Below are 17,983 nucleotides of genomic sequence, written 5' to 3' on the forward strand. Positions count from 1 at the left end.
AACGACCTGCTGCGACCGCCGCATTGAGAAATCTCGCCAAGAGGCGATCTAGCACTCGTTTTTTCTCACTCGCGCTTGCCAACTTAACAGTGGCGAGCCGATGCGAGAAAAACTCCGTCCACGCAGTGGTTAGTGGAGTTTTTGCCAAACTCTAGGAAAAACTCCGCCAGGAGAGCGTAGAGGAGTTTATTAAGGCCTGGGCGGCAATTTCCGTTCCGCTCGTGGAATTTGCTGAATTTGGGTAATTTTGCGTTCCACGGAGAGCGCGAAATTGCCCAAAAATTCTACGTTCCACGGCTTCGCAGAATTTTTTGCTTGTTCGCATTCTCAAAATGCGTGTTTGCGAGATATTTCTCCCCGAGCACGCAAACAGCGATCGCTAACAAGAAAAAAACATAGTGAACAAGCAATTCCGCGTGTTCGCGGAATTTCTCTGTGGAGATTTTTTACCGTTTCGCGGAATTTTGTGTGGTGTGACTACGCAAATTCTGCCCACCCATAGAGTTCATCTCCCACTCCTACTTAAGAGGTGTACCAACTAAAGCCATGCTTGTGGGGCTGGGAGGGAACGTAATTACATTCGTAAAGAGGGCGTTTATCAGGTTGCTATAGAAGATTGATGGTGGATTATCTGCCTTCCAGGACTTTCAAATCGGCCATGGACGTTCCACGGAAGACTCTTTGATTTGAAGGCTTTCCTTTCATGGTTGCTCTTCTGAATTTATGCTGGCTGACCTGTTAGAGTAAACAGAAAAACGACATAACTTCAACGATACCATAAATTGAAACTCCACTGAAAATGTATTTCATGTCAGACAATTTCAGTTGTGCCATCTTTGAACGTCTCTGTGTCCCTTTCTTCCCCCGCACTTGCCCCCCCTGCTTGCTGTTCTAGGTTTGCTGCATCTGTGCAGTAGCAGGCTGCGGCTCGGTGTCCCTGATGGGGGTCCCCTCCGCCTGGTGCGCAGCGCCTCTTGCTTTGCAGGTTTGTGTGGAGGACTCAGCTCGGTGTGACCCACACAATGCAGTGCCTTTTCGGCTGCCCCTGATTTCTGGCATGAGGTTCCATAATAATCGCTCTGTTGAAATAGAAGGGCTCAGGGTCTGTGTGTATTGTTTCATATAAGTTGGAGGGTATCTTCCATCCCCAGTCCACAGCTCTGCATCTCTCCACAGTGGTGCTAACAGATGGTCTCCTGAGTTTGGCTGCATGGCGCCCGCGAGACCCTGAGCCCTTGCGTTTCTTAAGAGGATTCATGGCTTGCCTTGCTCATCTTGTGCTGGTGTGCAGTTTCCTTTCCTATCCACTGGTGTTTCTTTCCCTGTGTTGATCCTTGGTTGAATCTATTTTGAAGCAGCTGCCCCCGCGGAGTCCTAAATCTAGGTCACATTGCAGGGGCTGAGCAGTCTCCGACAGCATCTTTGGTGCCCCGAGGATGTCCTGGTCGCGTGCTGCGTCAGAGTGTATACGATTAGCTCTTAGTCACGTTGGCAGAGTGCCCGCTGAGGGTAATCCTCGGGTATTTTCGTCTCCGCTCAAGGGTGTCCACTGGAAACCGAGGTCACACTGCCGGCTAACTTCCCAGATCTTGCATGTTACAGCGCATGCTAACTGAAGACCAGACTGTGACACTACTAACTGAAGAGGGACACTGTGGTGGTGGTTTTTCTGTTGAATAAAGCTTTGTGCAGCTAAACACGTTACTGTCAAATATAACCTCTCCTTTCACCGTCATCAGTGCATCCATTCCCTTCCTTTATATGTTGACTCCGGTCCTTTACTTCCGTCATTTATTTTTAGCCTTAATTTCTTCTTTGTTTCGATCGTGTCTTTTTTTCTTCAACTACTTGCCGCTATCTCTTTTCCTTCTTTGTGTTCATTCTGTTCTTTTCTCCAGCTGTCTCCCTCTTCCCTCCCCTTAACTCGTGTTGATTTTTAGCTGCTTTCTCCTAAATCACGTTGATTGATGATGGCTGCACTGTGTGATCTTAATGAGCGAATTGCATCCACTCCCGGTGAACCATGATTGGTTTGAACTTTTCCATTTTTCAGAAGTGAACGTGTTGATAGGTTTGACTATTGCTTGTTTAGAAAGACCCCTACCTCCCCCCTGCTCCGCGGGGCTGCATTACTTTAAAGCATTGAAAGAAAGAACAGCTGTGCCAGGCCAGTATCCCGTGGTGTGCCTAACCGGGTCTTTTTATTCCGTGCAGCGCACAGCAACCCCGTGGACATGCCCAGCCGAGGACAGAATGAAGACCGGGACAGCGGCATCGCGCGCTCAGGTACCGTCTGGGCTCTCTGGGTTGTCGCCGCAGGTTGTTTTTAAATTGTCGAGCCCTGCAGAGGAGTCTGGAAGGGTTGGTCTCAGTGTGACCCGCGAATTGGGTCATCGTGAAGAGGAAAGGCATGAACATTCACCCCATAAAAATACAGCCCTTGCTTTATGGATTAGCAGTGCCCGGTGCTCTTGTTAAGTATGCATACCACGCAGGACACACACACATTTGAGTAACAGTGTAGTGGACCGCTACTTCTATGAAAGAGTATTTCATATTTCCCTATACTAACTACCCTCCACCTCCCATTTCTCATCTCAAACCCCCTCCTACTGCTATAAACTCCCCCTCCCAGGGCTTTAAGTGGGATGAAAAAACTGGGGGGGGGCTCTCGAATGGGCGTGGCCAATGTAATTAAGGGCGTGGCTTAAACACGTAAGCTAAGTGCTGCCCGACTGGTATTTTGCTGTTCCTGTCATTGTGTCCAGATATATGATACACAAGTCACATCCTACCTACAAGTCACTACTAGTTGCATAAGATAAATAAGCGTTCCTGAAGGAATTATTTCCTATTGTTTAGCAATTTATAATAATGTCATAAAAATGAAGATCATTCAATAAACAACTGGAGATTGTATTTGTATATTCATTGAGTTTATATCGTCAGTGAATAAATTATTCAATCAGCATAGGCAAAATCAATATGACATTTCATGAATGGCAACAAAAACAAAGAACTGCTATTTCAGTTTTTTCATGAGCAGTGATGATAAACACCTTTGCGTATTATATGGACAATATATACAATTTATGCCATATATACATCAGTTATCAACTATATACATTTATTTACAATACATAGTCAGATGATATCCGCAAAAAAGTGTCAATGCGTCGACGTTTCGGTCTCAGATATCATAACTACACGAGACCATCCTCAGGACCAGTGTTGCACCATGAATTCGTGATAAGCCACAAAGAATCAGTCCTATTGAATCTGATTTGGACAGAATCAGAGCCTTGGTTATACGCGGTGCTTAATTCCCGGTCGAAATTCGAGAATGGCAGTTTAAATATGCCCCGAATCCACGATTAAGAGTGTGGACCTGTCTTCAATCCAAATCAGATTCAATAGGACTGATTCTTTGTGGCTTATCACGAATTCATGGTGCAACACTGGTCCTGAGGATGGTCTTGTGTAGTTATGATGTCTGAGACCGAAATGTCGACGCATTGACACTTTTTTGCGGATATCATCTGACTATGTATTGTAAATAAATGTATATAGTTAACTGATGTATATATGGCATAAATTGTATATATTGTCCATATAATACGCAAAGGTGTTTATCATCACTGCTCATGAAAAAAATGAAATAGCAGTTCTTTGTTTTTCTTGCCATTCATGAAATGTCATATTGATTTTGCCTATGCTGATTGAATAATTTATTCACTGACGATATAAACTCAATGAATATACAAATACAATCTCCGGTTGTTTATTGAATGATGTTCATTTTTATGACATTATTATAAATTGCTAAACAATAGGAAATAATTCCTTCAGGAACGCTTTTGTTGTTGTTATTGAATATACCCAGTTCCGGGGGAATATTGGGTTGCCCTTTCTTGTGGTTAAGATAAATAAGCAGCAACTATGGCACGTGTATACTATTGAAAAAACTTCCCCATAAAGCCCTGGTGACACCACGATGAGGTTGCTGCTCCTGAGTTTAAAAAAGAGAAGGGAAATCCAGAGAGAAAATGAATCTCTAAAGGATTTCCCTTCCCCCTACAACCAGTGCTTAATTTGTAAAATTTGAAGTGCAGGTGCTCAAATGTTTGTCGGAGGCCACACCTACTTTTCTCCGGCTCCACCCACTTCTTCCACTGGCTCCACCCACTTACTATATCCGCTCCACCCACATCCTCAACTGGCACTGCTAAAAGTCAGATGTAATACCCAATCTGATTTTCAGGATAGGAGGTTCCCCTGCCTTGTGAACATTTTGAAAAAGATTAAATCAAAAAATGCATTTAAAGCACAATTTTGGAATAAATTAGCTAAAATCACTAATGCATTGAAAAGGAACAAATCCAGTGCTCTATGTGCCGATTTGGGGAAATTACAATATTGGGGTATCATAAGGAGGAATGTGCAAACACTGCTTGACTGACAAAGTTTTTTTTCTTCTGTTCATCAGGGATCCCAGCCAACATTCCTTCCCCTTGATAGCTAAAAGTAAATGAAAGGCAAACTGCGCAGCACCTTCTGTGCCCCATTTCAAAGTTTACGATGCAATGCAATTCACATACTTTTAGGTCATCGTGGGGGGCCCCAAGCACCACAGAGGTTGCAGAGGTCTCCATCGCGCCCCTGTAACACAGATCACACTGCAATAAAGCAGCACACTGTGGCACAAAAAACCCAGAAGACTGACATCATCAAATGTGTGACACATTACACCACGTCCAGAAAATTGTTTCCATAAGATGGTGATAATTTGATAAGAGATGTGAGCAGCAAAAGCAGCCTCAGTAATCATCCAGTACAACAACTATAATGTTTGTGCACTGGGCCGGCGCAAGAAAATCTTAATTTAAACAGTCTTAATTTAAACAGACTCTGGTGCAGTGCCCCACCAAGAGGCTCGTTCGGGGACCCAAGCTTCACCACAGGCTTGGGGCAGATGTAGGACTGTCTCACGTTCTTTCTGTTAGACAACAAGAATGTCTCGATGTCCCACCTGCCAGAATACAGGACTGTCTTTTGTATTTTGTATCGAGTAATATGAGTGTATCACTGTCCTTTCTGCCAGATACAAAGGATGTCTAGTGTTCCCTCAGACAGTCAGGGCCTCTGTGCGCCACATTTCAGCATGTCGGAAACTGAAACTTGGAGAGATCAAAAATGAGGTTAAAAGCTTAGAACTGTATGTATTGTGATCGTGTGTAAAGTAACTTGTGCTCAGTGGCACTTACCCCATCAATGCCTTGTTGATGTCACTGCCCTCCTAATGGCACCGCTGCAGTTTCACCCGTGGTGGCAGCTGAACTCTCCGCAAACAGCAGCAGTACCGGTTCTTGCCGGGCCAGGGCTGGGCTGTGTCAGTCACTCCTCGCTGATTGTCAGTGAGCACTGATTGATGGTGAAGGAGGCATGAAGGACGGGCCCAGCTGCGACGTGCAGTGGTAGCACAGCCCGCCCGAGAGGAGAGGACTCGAGTGCCTTGCACAGATCAGGCTGCATTCGGAATTTCACTTGGCTGCAGGCCGCTGCACTCTGCAATAGCAGGATGGCCAGGCTGCTGAGGTACCTGGCACCACTTCGTAGTGGCCGTGGGCCCTATTGACTTCAGATACGGGTGTGGCGGTTCCCAGTACAGGAGGAGCTTCCTGGTCCGTGCGGATACCATGTTCTACCGCCGCACTTGGAATGAGAGATATTGCCTCGGTAAAGTGTCACCCACCACTAAGTTTGTAGGGTCTGTGGTACGATAGGTGAACGAGGGTCCACCGCAGAGCTTGCCTAGTCACGCGGCACAACGAGGTGCAAATTACAGCGGCAGACTACTCCCGCCTGTGACAGTTTGAGCAGGCTCATTCATACTTTAAATGTAATGCGCGCGCCCGCCCAATTGTGTCACACTATCGGCTGTTGCGATTGGATGCAGGCCTACCACGTCAATACCGCGCATCATCATTGGGCAACCGTCACGTTGACAGACTCTCGTGAGCAACAGGTGTTAGTGGAACACTGTAACCAGGCGAGTCCAGAGCAAGCTCAGCCAGCCCCCAAACTTAGTTTACTGGCTGCAAAGCAGCGCGGACGCACAATCTCATCTAAGGCAGGAACTCGGAACACTCTGCACCGAGTCTTGGGGAAATCAATAAATATCATGTGGATAATGTGACGTTACGTGCAGCAGACGCATAGACCCGGCCCTGATAAGAAAGTGCCGGTGCTAAGCACCGGAAAGCACCGGCACAAATTAAGCACTGCCTACAACGCTCACCACACGCACATCGAGGTGGCTGCTGTCACTGCAGTCTGGAAGAAAAAAATCGGACCGCTGGTGCCAGGGCACAAAACAGAGCCCGATAGAGACCCGTTTCGAGGCCACCTTAAAAACACTACCGGTGCTCAGACCCCTTGAGACCCGGCCCACTTAAAGCCCTGCCCCCTCCCAAAAAAAGATCTCAGACCCCTTCTCTTTTCTAGCCCTGCTTCCTTTTTATCCCTCCACTATTCCTTTTCAATCCAAATTAACAGGCTAACATTCCACCACTCAACTGAATTGCATATTTCCCTATACTAATTACCGCTAATCCTGTTTGGGTTCTGGAGCAGCGTGCTACTGATCGAAAAGCACTTTAACACCTCATCAGGGGTAGCAAGCGCTATATAAATGCAAACCTTCTCCCTCTTCTATCACTCCACTATCCTTCTCAATCCAAATAGCCAACCTATTCACCAGACAATTAGTTTCATATTTCACTATACTAATTCACCACTGATCCTTTAAGGGTTCCGGAGTAGTGTGCTACTTCCTGAAGAAGTGCGACAACACCTCACCTGGGTAGTAAGCACTAGGTAAATGCAAACCTTTTCCTTCTACTTTCCTTCCCAATCGAAATAACTGACTAACATATCCACCACTCAAATTACTTTAATTTTTACTAAACTAATTCACTGCTATTCCTTCATGGTTTCCGGAGTAGCGTGCTAGTGACCGAAAAAGCCCATCGACGCCTCGTCAGGGGTAGTAAGCGCTATATAAATGCAATCATGATTACAATTTCAGATGGTGAAATGTGATCACTGGTCACTGAAAGAGCGAAGTGATCAATGTTTCCATTCACAGTTTAATGTGAGGTAAAAGCAGTCCGGTTTAGAGATATGAGAATAAATGGAGAAGAGCAAAAAGAAAAAAATGAAACGTCGCTTAGAATTAATGGCAGAATACAGATGGGGCGCAGTTGAAACTTGGCAAAACTTTTAAATAAGTTTATTGAAGCCAAGTATATGCTTTCTGGCCCAACCGCCAGGTACCCACCCTCCTACCTTCGGCCACAGAAAGATGTATTATTCTATAGTACGCCTTTTGCCATGTACTGCTGGATGTAAGCAAACTTCCTTAATGTTTTCATCTCTAAAATGGTGTCCTGTTAGTGAAGCTGTCTTGCAAACACCCTTCTTTCCACAGCCTCCCTGAGCAGCCTCCTAATCACTCCTTTGCCTTCGCCAAGTTCCTCTTTCACCAGCAGCTGTGCCAGTAGCTACAAGCGACGCTGGCTGCGGAGCCAGACGACCAGTGTCGAGAATGGCATTATTCCTCGCTGGTGAGTCTTGCCAGGATTGGCATTGGGGAAATACAGACTTTACGAACCATACTTTACTTTTCCCATAGTAATGTTTGGGTTAGTGTGGGTCAAGATAAGTGACTGCAGGGTACAAGAAGCATGTCTTGTGTGTGTGTGAGAGGAAGGGGTTTTGGAACTGTGGTGGTTTTGCGCCTTCTTCTTGGAAATTGTTTAGTCTTTTTAAAAGTGTACCTTATTTCCAAAACCATGTGCATTTTGAGGAAAATAGAGCCTTGATGTATACTGGTGTGAGAAAAAGGTGTCCTTTGAGTGTGGGGTATAATTGTTCTGTATTTTTTGTTATTTATTTTAAATGCCATTGATATTCATAGAAAGGTGAACTGTCTGAATGACTAACACACACTAGTTGATAGGTGGGTGTAGTGTGAGGAGAACAAGACGTAATCTCGAGCATGTTAAATGTTCGTTTGAGCTTTTCTTTGAGTGTTTCAGTTTTGTAAGTCAATAATGCACAACAATTGGGGTGACAGTAATTTAGCAGTCGCTATGAAACTGTACTTTAAGACCTCAAGATTTCAATCCCTGACAAAATGTATCTAGCTAAGAAAGCATACAGTTTTATATCACTAATCTGACCCTCCGCTGATGTCTATACCAGACCGCTGTTGAATATCTGCGTACAGCTCTTGTTCCCAGGCCGTGCATGACCAACACAGATTGTACTGGTCCTGCTGCAAGAACATAGAAAGTTCCAGTTGCTTTCTCGCTCAATGAAACAGTTAAGCCTAATAAGGAAGCTTATTCATGGCCGACATATGATCTCACTGTGTGACATCATAGCACGCTTCCAAATTTGCAAGAATGATTTTCAGTGTTGGATGCTACTTAGGTGGAACACTTACAGACTTGCATTTAAGTATTCCTACTTTCTCGATCTGTGCAGTGGGGTTTTTAGGGGGTCGAGGGGAGATGTATGTCTTTGTATCAATATTTGATTACCTGCCATGCATGTTTTGAAAGACCGTGCATGCTAAAATGTTGCAAAGTTGAATGCTGTTGCTTCTTTATCGTCCCAAAAAGAATCAGCAGTAGCAGCACCAAAACACTTATTCAGGCATACATACCGCAATCTATTATACCTGTTGCACGAGGAAACTTTTGTCTTTTCTGGGTTAGACTGTAGCAGGCAACTGGCCCAGATAAAGATCTTGAAACCCTTTTTTACAGACATGCACCAATCAAGCATCTGTCTGTCATCCATGTGAGTATGTATGTGACCAGTAAATGAGAGATTTTTTTTCATTGGAGCTCGAAAAGGGTACTGTGCCTTTGAAGGAGCTCTTTGTTGACCCAACTAGGACTAAAGCAACAGAAACAGTAGTTTGGTAACTAAATCAGTTTGCCCTATACAAATGCACAAAAAGAGCCCTCGTTAAAGTCCAGATCCATTTACCGCACAACCTCAAGGGTACCCGGTATGTCTATGCCACTAAGCAGTGTGTTTCTGAAGGATACCTCTAACTACAGATTCCACATCTTTAGAATATCCCCAATTGTCAAACTGGATACTGAAAGCTTTCCCAGCCCGGATTTAACGTGCCAGCAAGAAGCGCCGTGTGACTCTGCAATGACTCAGTTGCACCCCGAAATAGCAAGAGTGGAGCCGCATGCATGCGGTGCCCCTGCATGCTAATGTTACTTACTTTCAGTCTGTGCCTTTGAATGCAGATCCGCACCTCTTCCCCCTTTTTTCTCTTTCAATATGGCACCTGTTCCAAGCGCTGTTATTGCCTACCGGTAAAGAGGCAGGTAGCCAGATGCCACAGACTGAAGCCAGACAACCCTGATTTTTTTTACTCAACATCCTAGTCTTCAGGACAACGACTCACAGGGAAGGGGGCCGCTGAGGCGAATAAAAGGCAGAGAAGGCAGGGGAACAATCAAGAAGAACACTGCCTAAGAGTTACTTTATATAGTGCAGTACGTCACCGATATATACAGAACAGTCCTGAACTGGGTATCCTTCACATTATTAGTACAGAGAGCTTGTGAGTTAGAAATATCATATTTATTTGTATTATTTATTCAATATCGTAGGAAAAACATAAAAGACTAAGAATATCCACAGACTAATCTAAACATCCTAAGCTGCACACACACAATCTTTCAGTCAAACAGGCAAACACGGACTCAAACATGCTCGGACATTCCATCAAGTAACAATACATAAAATAGTGCCAGACACAGTCATATAATACAATGCGAAGTTCACATCACATAAAGACATCAAACAATGTTGGAGGATATCGAAAATCCAAAAACTGAAAAACTGGCTGTGCCCATTATCCTCTGGATCATTTTCCGCGCTGGCCTCTCTTTGGAGCCTCTGTGCACCTTTTACTTTAACAGATTGCCTATCTTTCCATGACTTGGGCCGCCGTCCTAGCATCCTAATCCAGGCGCTCCATATTTCCTTTGCTCGCACACAAATTTGTCGTCCTGAAGGTGTTACCCAAATTTGGGTCTGACAACGAAACGCGCGTCGGCGCTGGAGACCCTGTGCCTTCTCTGCATGCATCGTTCCTTTGGAGAAAAAACTAAACTATGGACTATATCCGTGTCTCGTAACGATAATCAACTGACCCTGGATTTTCCATATCATCCAATATTATCGGATGTCTTTATGTGATGGGAACTTTGCATTGTATTGTCATGGGATGAGCCTTGCATTTACACTGTGTTAAGTTGGCATGAGCTTATTAGAAGTTTAAACACAATTTTTCCTTTCTGCTGCCTTTGCACACGACACACATTATTATAAATGTTTAGGGTTTAGCAGAGTGTTTTGCTTCACGAGAATAATATGTTTTTCTAGATTAGCAGCCTTGCTTGGTAAGCTTTGTCTGAACAGTGAGTGCCGAGGCCTTCAAGGTTATTTCAACACAGTGGTGGTTGTTCGAACTGATCAGCGCACGTTCTAGACATAACATATATGCAGCTGTGGCCACCTCTGATTTTGGAGCGTTTAATACTGCACTGCGTAGGCTTGATCACACACACTTGGAGAACATTCGCATGCAGAGAGCTGGTGCAGAAACTGATGTGATCCATTTCTGCTAGGACCCGAGGTATGGGGCCGCCCCTGTAATCCCAAGAGACCTTTTGTAGATATAAAATAACCTACTAGCAAGGGAGGGTGAGATACAGGTGTATTCTAACCTGTTTACATTTAGCATTGCAACCTGCTTTCTCCCTTTGTGTTTTATGGAATAGTAACTATGCTGATAATCTTGTTGCTTATAATATGTTTGCTTGTATTAGCTAAGATACTACACATGAGAACACAGCATTAGAAATAAATAATTCAAACTGCTCGTGTCTTCTTTTACTCTCAGTTTTGGACTGGTATGAGAGTATAACGAAAGAGTGTTCATGTGTTCCACATGGCCTGAGGTATTCTAAGTTCCATGTTCTGGGTTGTCTAATCATTGAGTAATGGAAGAACCAATGAGACACTGATTGCTAGTCTGGTAGGGGATTTTGGCTACTAAGGTGAGTTTTGGAACACCCTAATTCACTGAGGTTCCAAGTCTCTATGCACAGTTCTGTGTAGGAGCAGAATCCCATGCTACAGTATTATTTGACTGTGTCTGGCACTATTTTATTTATTGTTACTTGATGGAATGTCCGAGTATGTTTGCGTCAGTGTTTGCCTGTTTGTCGGAAAGATTGTGTGTGTGCAGCTTAGGATGTTTATAATAGTCTGTGGATGTTTTTCGTCTTTTATGTTTTGCCTACTATATTGATTAAATAATCCAAATAAATATGATATTTCTAACTCACAAGCTCTTGGTACTAATCATGTGAAGGGTACCTTGTTCGAGACTGTCCTGTATATATCAGTGACGTACTGCACTATATAAAGTAATTATTAGGCAGAGTGTTCTTCTTGATTTATCCTAGTCTACAGGGTCGATTGTACAGGCTTCCACTAGCAAGGTGAAGCCTAATTCATTCCCCAAAATCCAATGGCTAACACCCCACAAACCCCCATATTCCCTGACCAAGAATCGGAGGTTTCAAGCATTTGTGACATAAATGTTCTTATCTGACAGCCTAGCATTAAGGGGTGGTCAGTTCTAGTTGCCTATTTGAACATTACATACATGCCGTCTGGGACGTAGTTATCAAGACCTTGCCAGCGGTCCCTGAGGAGTTTTGAGCCTCCCTGACCCAAACCATTGAGCACGGTCATGATGTGGTCAAATATGTATTTTATTTGTCCCTGGACACCACAGATTGTTTGGGACGACAAGTCACATTAGGGTGGTGCTCCTGTCATGCATGGATGAGGTCTACAGGCTTCTCTGTAGATGTCCATGGTAGCCACTATGGATATGCCTTTCAGCAGATTTCGCTTATTTGGTGAGAAAGCCGACTCTGCCCTGCAGTGATTCAAGGAGCGCTGGACGACAACAGGTTCTTTGTGACTTTGGACCTCTGCTGCTAGTCAGTTTCTCTAACTATTTCGACCCTTTTGGGGGTACTCATGACCACGGCACCCCACCCTACAATGGTCAACCCAGTCCTTTTGAGGGCAGGGACTTGGATCAGACTGTAAACCTGCTGGTCTGAAGTACACAAACCTTCCCAGTCCACTTCCCCAGCATCATCAGCATCCAAACTACTTTAGTTTGCCCTTAGTGGCACACAGCCAGCCTTTGAGAGGCTAGATCCGATATTTCCTCCAAGGGTGGCAAACTATTACATTTGACGGATCAGTCCTTTACATCGTTCAGTGGGGCTACGACTTTCAATTCTTTAGTGACTTTCTGCATCTTCTGACGACATCAGAGTAGCTTTCAGAGGAACTCTTTCCATCTTGTTGCAAGAGATGCAAGCCTTACTGTTCAAAGGGGCCATAGTGAAGGGTACTGGATGCGCAAATTGAGACTGGTTTTTAATCCCTTGCATCAGAAAAGAAAATGATTGGTTGTTTATTACTTGCAACAAAGAATCCGCGGGTCTCTAAAAGACAAAGAAAAGCAAATGCAGACCGGTAAGTAAGACAACCCCACAGGACACCACAACAAAGGGGAACTCTTAATTAAGAAGGAATCCCATCAGCCACCTAGATGGCAAACTTCATCTTTAAGGATCTCCTCGTGGTAGCACAGAGTGCCACCATAGAGCCACCACTCCTTGCTGGTGTATTAGGAGGGGCTCATGAATGTTTCAAATGAAATCCAAGGTTAAATAACCACAAAGAGATGAAGCATAAATATACAGTGGTAAAGGTATGTGATGCAGTGTATGGATAAAGTGCATTTAAAATTAACTACCAGGAGAAGAAAAAGTTTGAGTATCTCGTGGTGTCAAAAAGATAAAAACGCAGCAACAGCGCGATCTGAATAGATGTGCGAGCGCGCTAGTGAGACAGTCAACATGTTTCAGCATCCAATGATGATGAAAACATGTTTATTATTGTGTCACTGATGATCACTGGAATGTCCATGTTGCCCAGCGACAGAATCAGAGCTCAGGCAAACACAGGGCCAAGGACTAGCATACAGACCAAAACACAAGGGTCCTACAAAGCCCTACTAGCTTGACCGCCAGATGCGACGGAAAGATCATTTTGGCCATTCTGTCCTGCAGGGCACCCCACAGACACCCTCCCCCCCATGCCCCCCTCCCCTTGGGCGGTACCGATTTGGTATGTATTCCGTGAAGAAACTGCAGTTAGAAATATCAATCAGAAGTACAAGTTACTTAACTCCGGTAACACTCTTTCAGGTGGATACTCTATCCATACAGTAAGGGTAAGTAACCTGTTCTTTAGTGATAGGTCCATGAAAATGTCAATGTAGAAAAGAGCCAAGTTTATATATTTACTTTTGTTGAAGGAACACTTTATCTACTTGCCCAAAAATCTTTTGATGACATTGAAAATAAAATAGTTATATTATGTATGTATTGTCCATACTATATTAAAATATCTGACTCTTAGCCTCTATAGAAGTGCCTGTTTATGGATGTGGTGCCTAGCACCTACCACAGCTTTGTGACACTTAAACTGCTTTATTGGCCTGACATTTGCTCTTCAGTTAATAAGCGAGGGGTCTTGTCTCGTCAGTTAAGTTGTTAAAAGAAGGTAAGGTTCTGTATTAAACAGTACTAAAGGTGTGTTATATATTTAATGTTTGTAATACAAGTGTTTGTTTTGGAAAGTATCTGGTCAGCTGGTCTTTTATATTTAAATATGTGGATATATATCCAAACAGGCCAAACAAACTGGGTTGGAAAATTACCAGCGAAGGGCAAATGTCTCTTGCTATCTGGAGCTAGTTGCCCTTGGAAGCACACATTTTCCCTTGGCTTTGTCCTTTCAGTTGTGTCGTAAGAGAGTTTTATGTGTGGGTAAAATCAGCTCAGTCAGTTTATTCTTTTCTATTCACCTATATTCTTGGCAGACTCTTGGTTTATATCAGAACACTGCAGTCAAGCCCTATACCGCACTATCCCAGACAAATCCTGTGTGTTCCTGTCACCTCTCTTCATGTTTGATACATCATCTAGAAGGTGAACCCCATTTCTGTTCCAGCCGCCTTACTTTTGGGGTCATTTAGTAATATTGACAAACAAGCATTAGAAATGCAATAGGTCTCGCAGCATTAGAGTTAGTGCTTTTAGAATTGTTTATGGGTTTTTTTGTAAATCTTTAGCATTTTTGTTTCCTGTAGCCAATGCTAAAGAATTAAAAAAAAAAAGCCATAAACATTTCTAAAAGCTCTAACTCAAATGCTCCGAGACCTATTGCATTGGAAATGCAATAGGTCTCGCAGTAGGAAAGTTTGAGCTATAGGTGTTATTTTTTTTTTTTTTTTTTATTCATGTGTTGTTTTTTCTAAATAGCTAAATTAATAGCTTTCTTCTTTACAAAGCCAATAGTTATAATTTTTGTAAATGTGACACCTCTAGCATTTGTAAAGCAACATGTTTTGTATTAACGGGACTTATCTGTGACTTATATGTATTGATATTAAAAAAATCAATGGCTTTAAAAAACAATCAATAATTAATAAGTAAATAAAATGGATTTTATTTTATATTGCCAATAGCTTAAAGTTTATTACATATATTTAGTGAAGATGCTGTGGTTGCGCTGAGTGAGGGTGAGTGAGGGTGAGGGTGAGTGAGGGTGAGGGTGAGTGAGGGTGAGTGAGGGTGAGGGTGAGTGAGGGTGAGTGAGGGTGAGTGAGGGTGAGTGAGGGTGAGTGAGGGTGAGTGAGGGTGAGTGAGGGTGAGTGAGGGTGAGTGAGGGTGAGTGAGGGTGGGTGAGGGTGAGTGAGGGTGAGTGAGGGTGAGTGTGGGTGAGTGTGGGTGAGTGTGGGTGAGTGTGAGGGTGAGGGATTGAGGGTGAGGGGTTGAGGGTGAGTGAGGGTGAGGGGTTGAGGGTGAGTGAGGGTGAGGGGTTGAGGGTGAGTGGGGGTGAGTGAGGGTGAGGGTGAGGGGTTGAGGGTGAGTGAGGGTGAGGGGTTGAGGGTGAGTGAGGGTGAGGGGTTGAGGGTGGGTGAGGGTGAGTGAAGGTGGGTGAGGGTGAGGGGTTGAGGGTGAGTGAGGGTGAGGGGTTGAGGGGGTGAGGGGTTGAGGGTGAGTGAGGGTGAGGGGGTGAGGGGGTGAGGGGTTGAGGGTGAGTGAGGGTGAGTGAGGGTGAGGGGTTGAGGGTGAGTGATGGTGAGGGTGAGTGAGGGTGAGGTGTTGAGGGTGAGTGAGGGTGAGGTGTTGAGGGTGAGTGAGGGTGAGGCGTTGAGGGTGAGGCGTTGAGGGTGAGTGAGGGTGAGTGAGTGAGGGTGAGGCGTTGAGGGTGAGTGATGGTGAGGGTGAGTGAGGGTGAGGGGTTGAGGGTGAGTGAGGGTGAGGGGTTGAGGGTGAGTGAGGGTGAGGAAAAGAAAGCCCTTCGATCACATTTCCACTACTACTGCAATACATTTCCCCATTTGAAAGCTCCACACGTGAGAAAAACACAAGAAAACATCTCAGAACAAAAAAAATACCACATTTCTCATGGATGTGCAAAGCGGCATGTAGATCAATGCAGGACTCCTAGGGGTCTAACGGACACATTACAGCTCCCACTGACTCTAGTGATGTGCTATATATTTCACTTCGTCTCCGGAATGGATGCAGCTCTGGAGCCAACAAGAGGAAATCAGGGGACGATCGGGGGTGCAAGGGAAATCGGAACCCCGGCAGGAGAAGATCAGGAGCTAGGAAAAGATCGGGAGGCGGAGAGTTGAGGCAGGCAGGCAGGCATGGGAGGGGAGGAGGAGGGGGGAGGAGAGCGAAAGGATCGGAGACACGGCGGGTAAAATAAACAAAACAAAAAAAAAGCCGGAGGGAAGAGAGGGGAGGGGGGAGGAGAAATGCGACCGTAACATCCAAGTGCGTTCACCGGGAGAGAGGCGGCCACAGCTTCGAAACACGGCCTTGAAGGGGCGACTGTGGGCTGGAAGAAGACGGCATGGGCTGGGAAGGCGGGCGGGGGATTGGGGTGGGGTGGGGGGTGAGGTGGGGAGAGGCAGAATGAAGCAGGCGGACAACAGATCGCGGAGGAGAAACGATCAAGGTAGAAAGAAGAAGGATTCAGAAAGTTAGAACACTACAAAGTAAGTGACGACAACATGGGGGAGCGGAGGGGATGCGCATGTAGGCACTTTGAGGACCACAGCCATTAATTAGTACATCAGCATACACGAACAAAACATGAAAGTCCCTAGATGCAAAACTGAACAACAAAACGAGAGACGCTATGAACAATGCTTATGGAAGAAAGCCACGTGTCCAGGCAGTTCGACTAAACAGCAAATAGTTATGCTGAAGGCAGGCTGCCACACAACAGCTAAGTTGAACCAAAGAAAGCCCTTCGATCACATTTCCACTACTACTGCAATACATTTCCCCATTTGAAAGCTCCACACGTGAGAAAAACACAAGAAAACATCTCAGAAGAAAAAAAATACCACATTTCTCATGGATGTGCAAAGCGGCATGTAGATCAATGCAGGACTCCTAGGGGTCTAACGGACACATTACAGCTCCCACTGACTCTAGTGATGTGCTATATATTTCACTTCGTCTCCGGAATGGATGCAGCTCTGGAGCCAACAAGAGGAAATCAGGGGACGATCGGAGGCAGGCAGGCAGGCATGGGAGGGGAGGAGGAGGGGGGAGGAGAGCGAAAGGATCGGAGACACGGCGGGTAAAATAAACAAAACAAAAAAAAAAGCCGGAGGGATCAGGGGACGATCGGGGGTGCAAGGGAAATCGGAACCCCGGCAGGAGAAGATCAGGAGCTAGGAAAAGATCGGGAGGCGGAGAGTTGAGGCAGGCAGGCAGGCATGGGAGGGGAGGAGGAGGGGGGAGGAGAGCGAAAGGATCGGAGACACGGCGGGTAAAATAAACAAAACAAAAAAAAAGCCGGAGGGAAGAGAGGGGAGGGGGGAGGAGAAATGCGACCGTAACATCCAAGTGCGTTCACCGGGAGAGAGGCGGCCACAGCTTCGAAACACGGCCTTGAAGGGGCGACTGTGGGCTGGAAGAAGACGGCATGGGCTGGGAAGGCGGGCGGGGGATTGGGGTGGGGTGGGGGGTGAGGTGGGGAGAGGCAGAATGAAGCAGGCGGACAACAGATCGCGGAGGAGAAACGATCAAGGTAGAAAGAAGAAGGATTCAGAAAGTTAGAACACTACAAAGTAAGTGACGACAACATGGGGGAGCGGAGGGGATGCGCATGTAGGCACTTTGAGGACCACAGCCATTAATTAGTACATCAGCATACACGAACAAAACATGAAAGTCCCTAGATGCAAAACTGAACAACAAAACGAGAGACGCTATGAACAATGCTTATGGAAGAAAGCCACGTGTCCAGGCAGTTCGACTAAACAGCAAATAGTTATGCTGAAGGCAGGCTGCCACACAACAGCTAAGTTGAACCAAAGAAAGCCCTTCGATCACATTTCCACTACTACTGCAATACATTTCCCCATTTGAAAGCTCCACACGTGAGAAAAACACAAGAAAACATCTCAGAAGAAAAAAAATACCACATTTCTCATGGATGTGCAAAGCGGCATGTAGATCAATGCAGGACTCCTAGGGGTCTAACGGACACATTACAGCTCCCACTGACTCTAGTGATGTGCTATATATTTCACTTCGTCTCCGGAATGGATGCAGCTCTGGAGCCAACAAGAGGAAATCAGGGGACGATCGGAGGCAGGCAGGCATGGGAGGGGAGGAGGAGGGGGGAGGAGAGCGAAAGGATCGGAGACACGGCGGGTAAAATAAACAAAACAAAAAAAAAAGCCGGA

At 45.3% G+C, this 17,983-nt stretch overlaps 1 protein-coding gene across 3 annotated transcripts in view; it reads left to right on the plus strand.

The window, feature by feature from the left end:
- FNIP2 (folliculin interacting protein 2) overlaps positions 1 to 17,983 on the plus strand; it is a 387,981-nt gene that overhangs the window by 238,473 nt on the left and 131,525 nt on the right. For 2 of the 3 annotated variants that reach the window (XM_086962360.1, XM_086962359.1), the window contains exons 7-9: positions 896 to 985; positions 2,215 to 2,286; positions 7,490 to 7,625. In XM_086962360.1, the coding sequence (XP_086818486.1) occupies positions 896 to 985; positions 2,215 to 2,286; positions 7,490 to 7,625 (298 nt within the window). The remainder of the gene's footprint in view (positions 1 to 895; positions 986 to 2,214; positions 2,287 to 7,489; positions 7,626 to 17,983) is intronic. The other variant, XM_086962362.1, reaches the window with a different exon arrangement.

Source organism: Lissotriton vulgaris, chromosome 3_1, assembly GCF_964263255.1.
Source record: "Lissotriton vulgaris chromosome 3_1, aLisVul1.2, whole genome shotgun sequence".
Lineage (NCBI taxonomy): Eukaryota > Metazoa > Chordata > Amphibia > Caudata > Salamandridae > Lissotriton > Lissotriton vulgaris.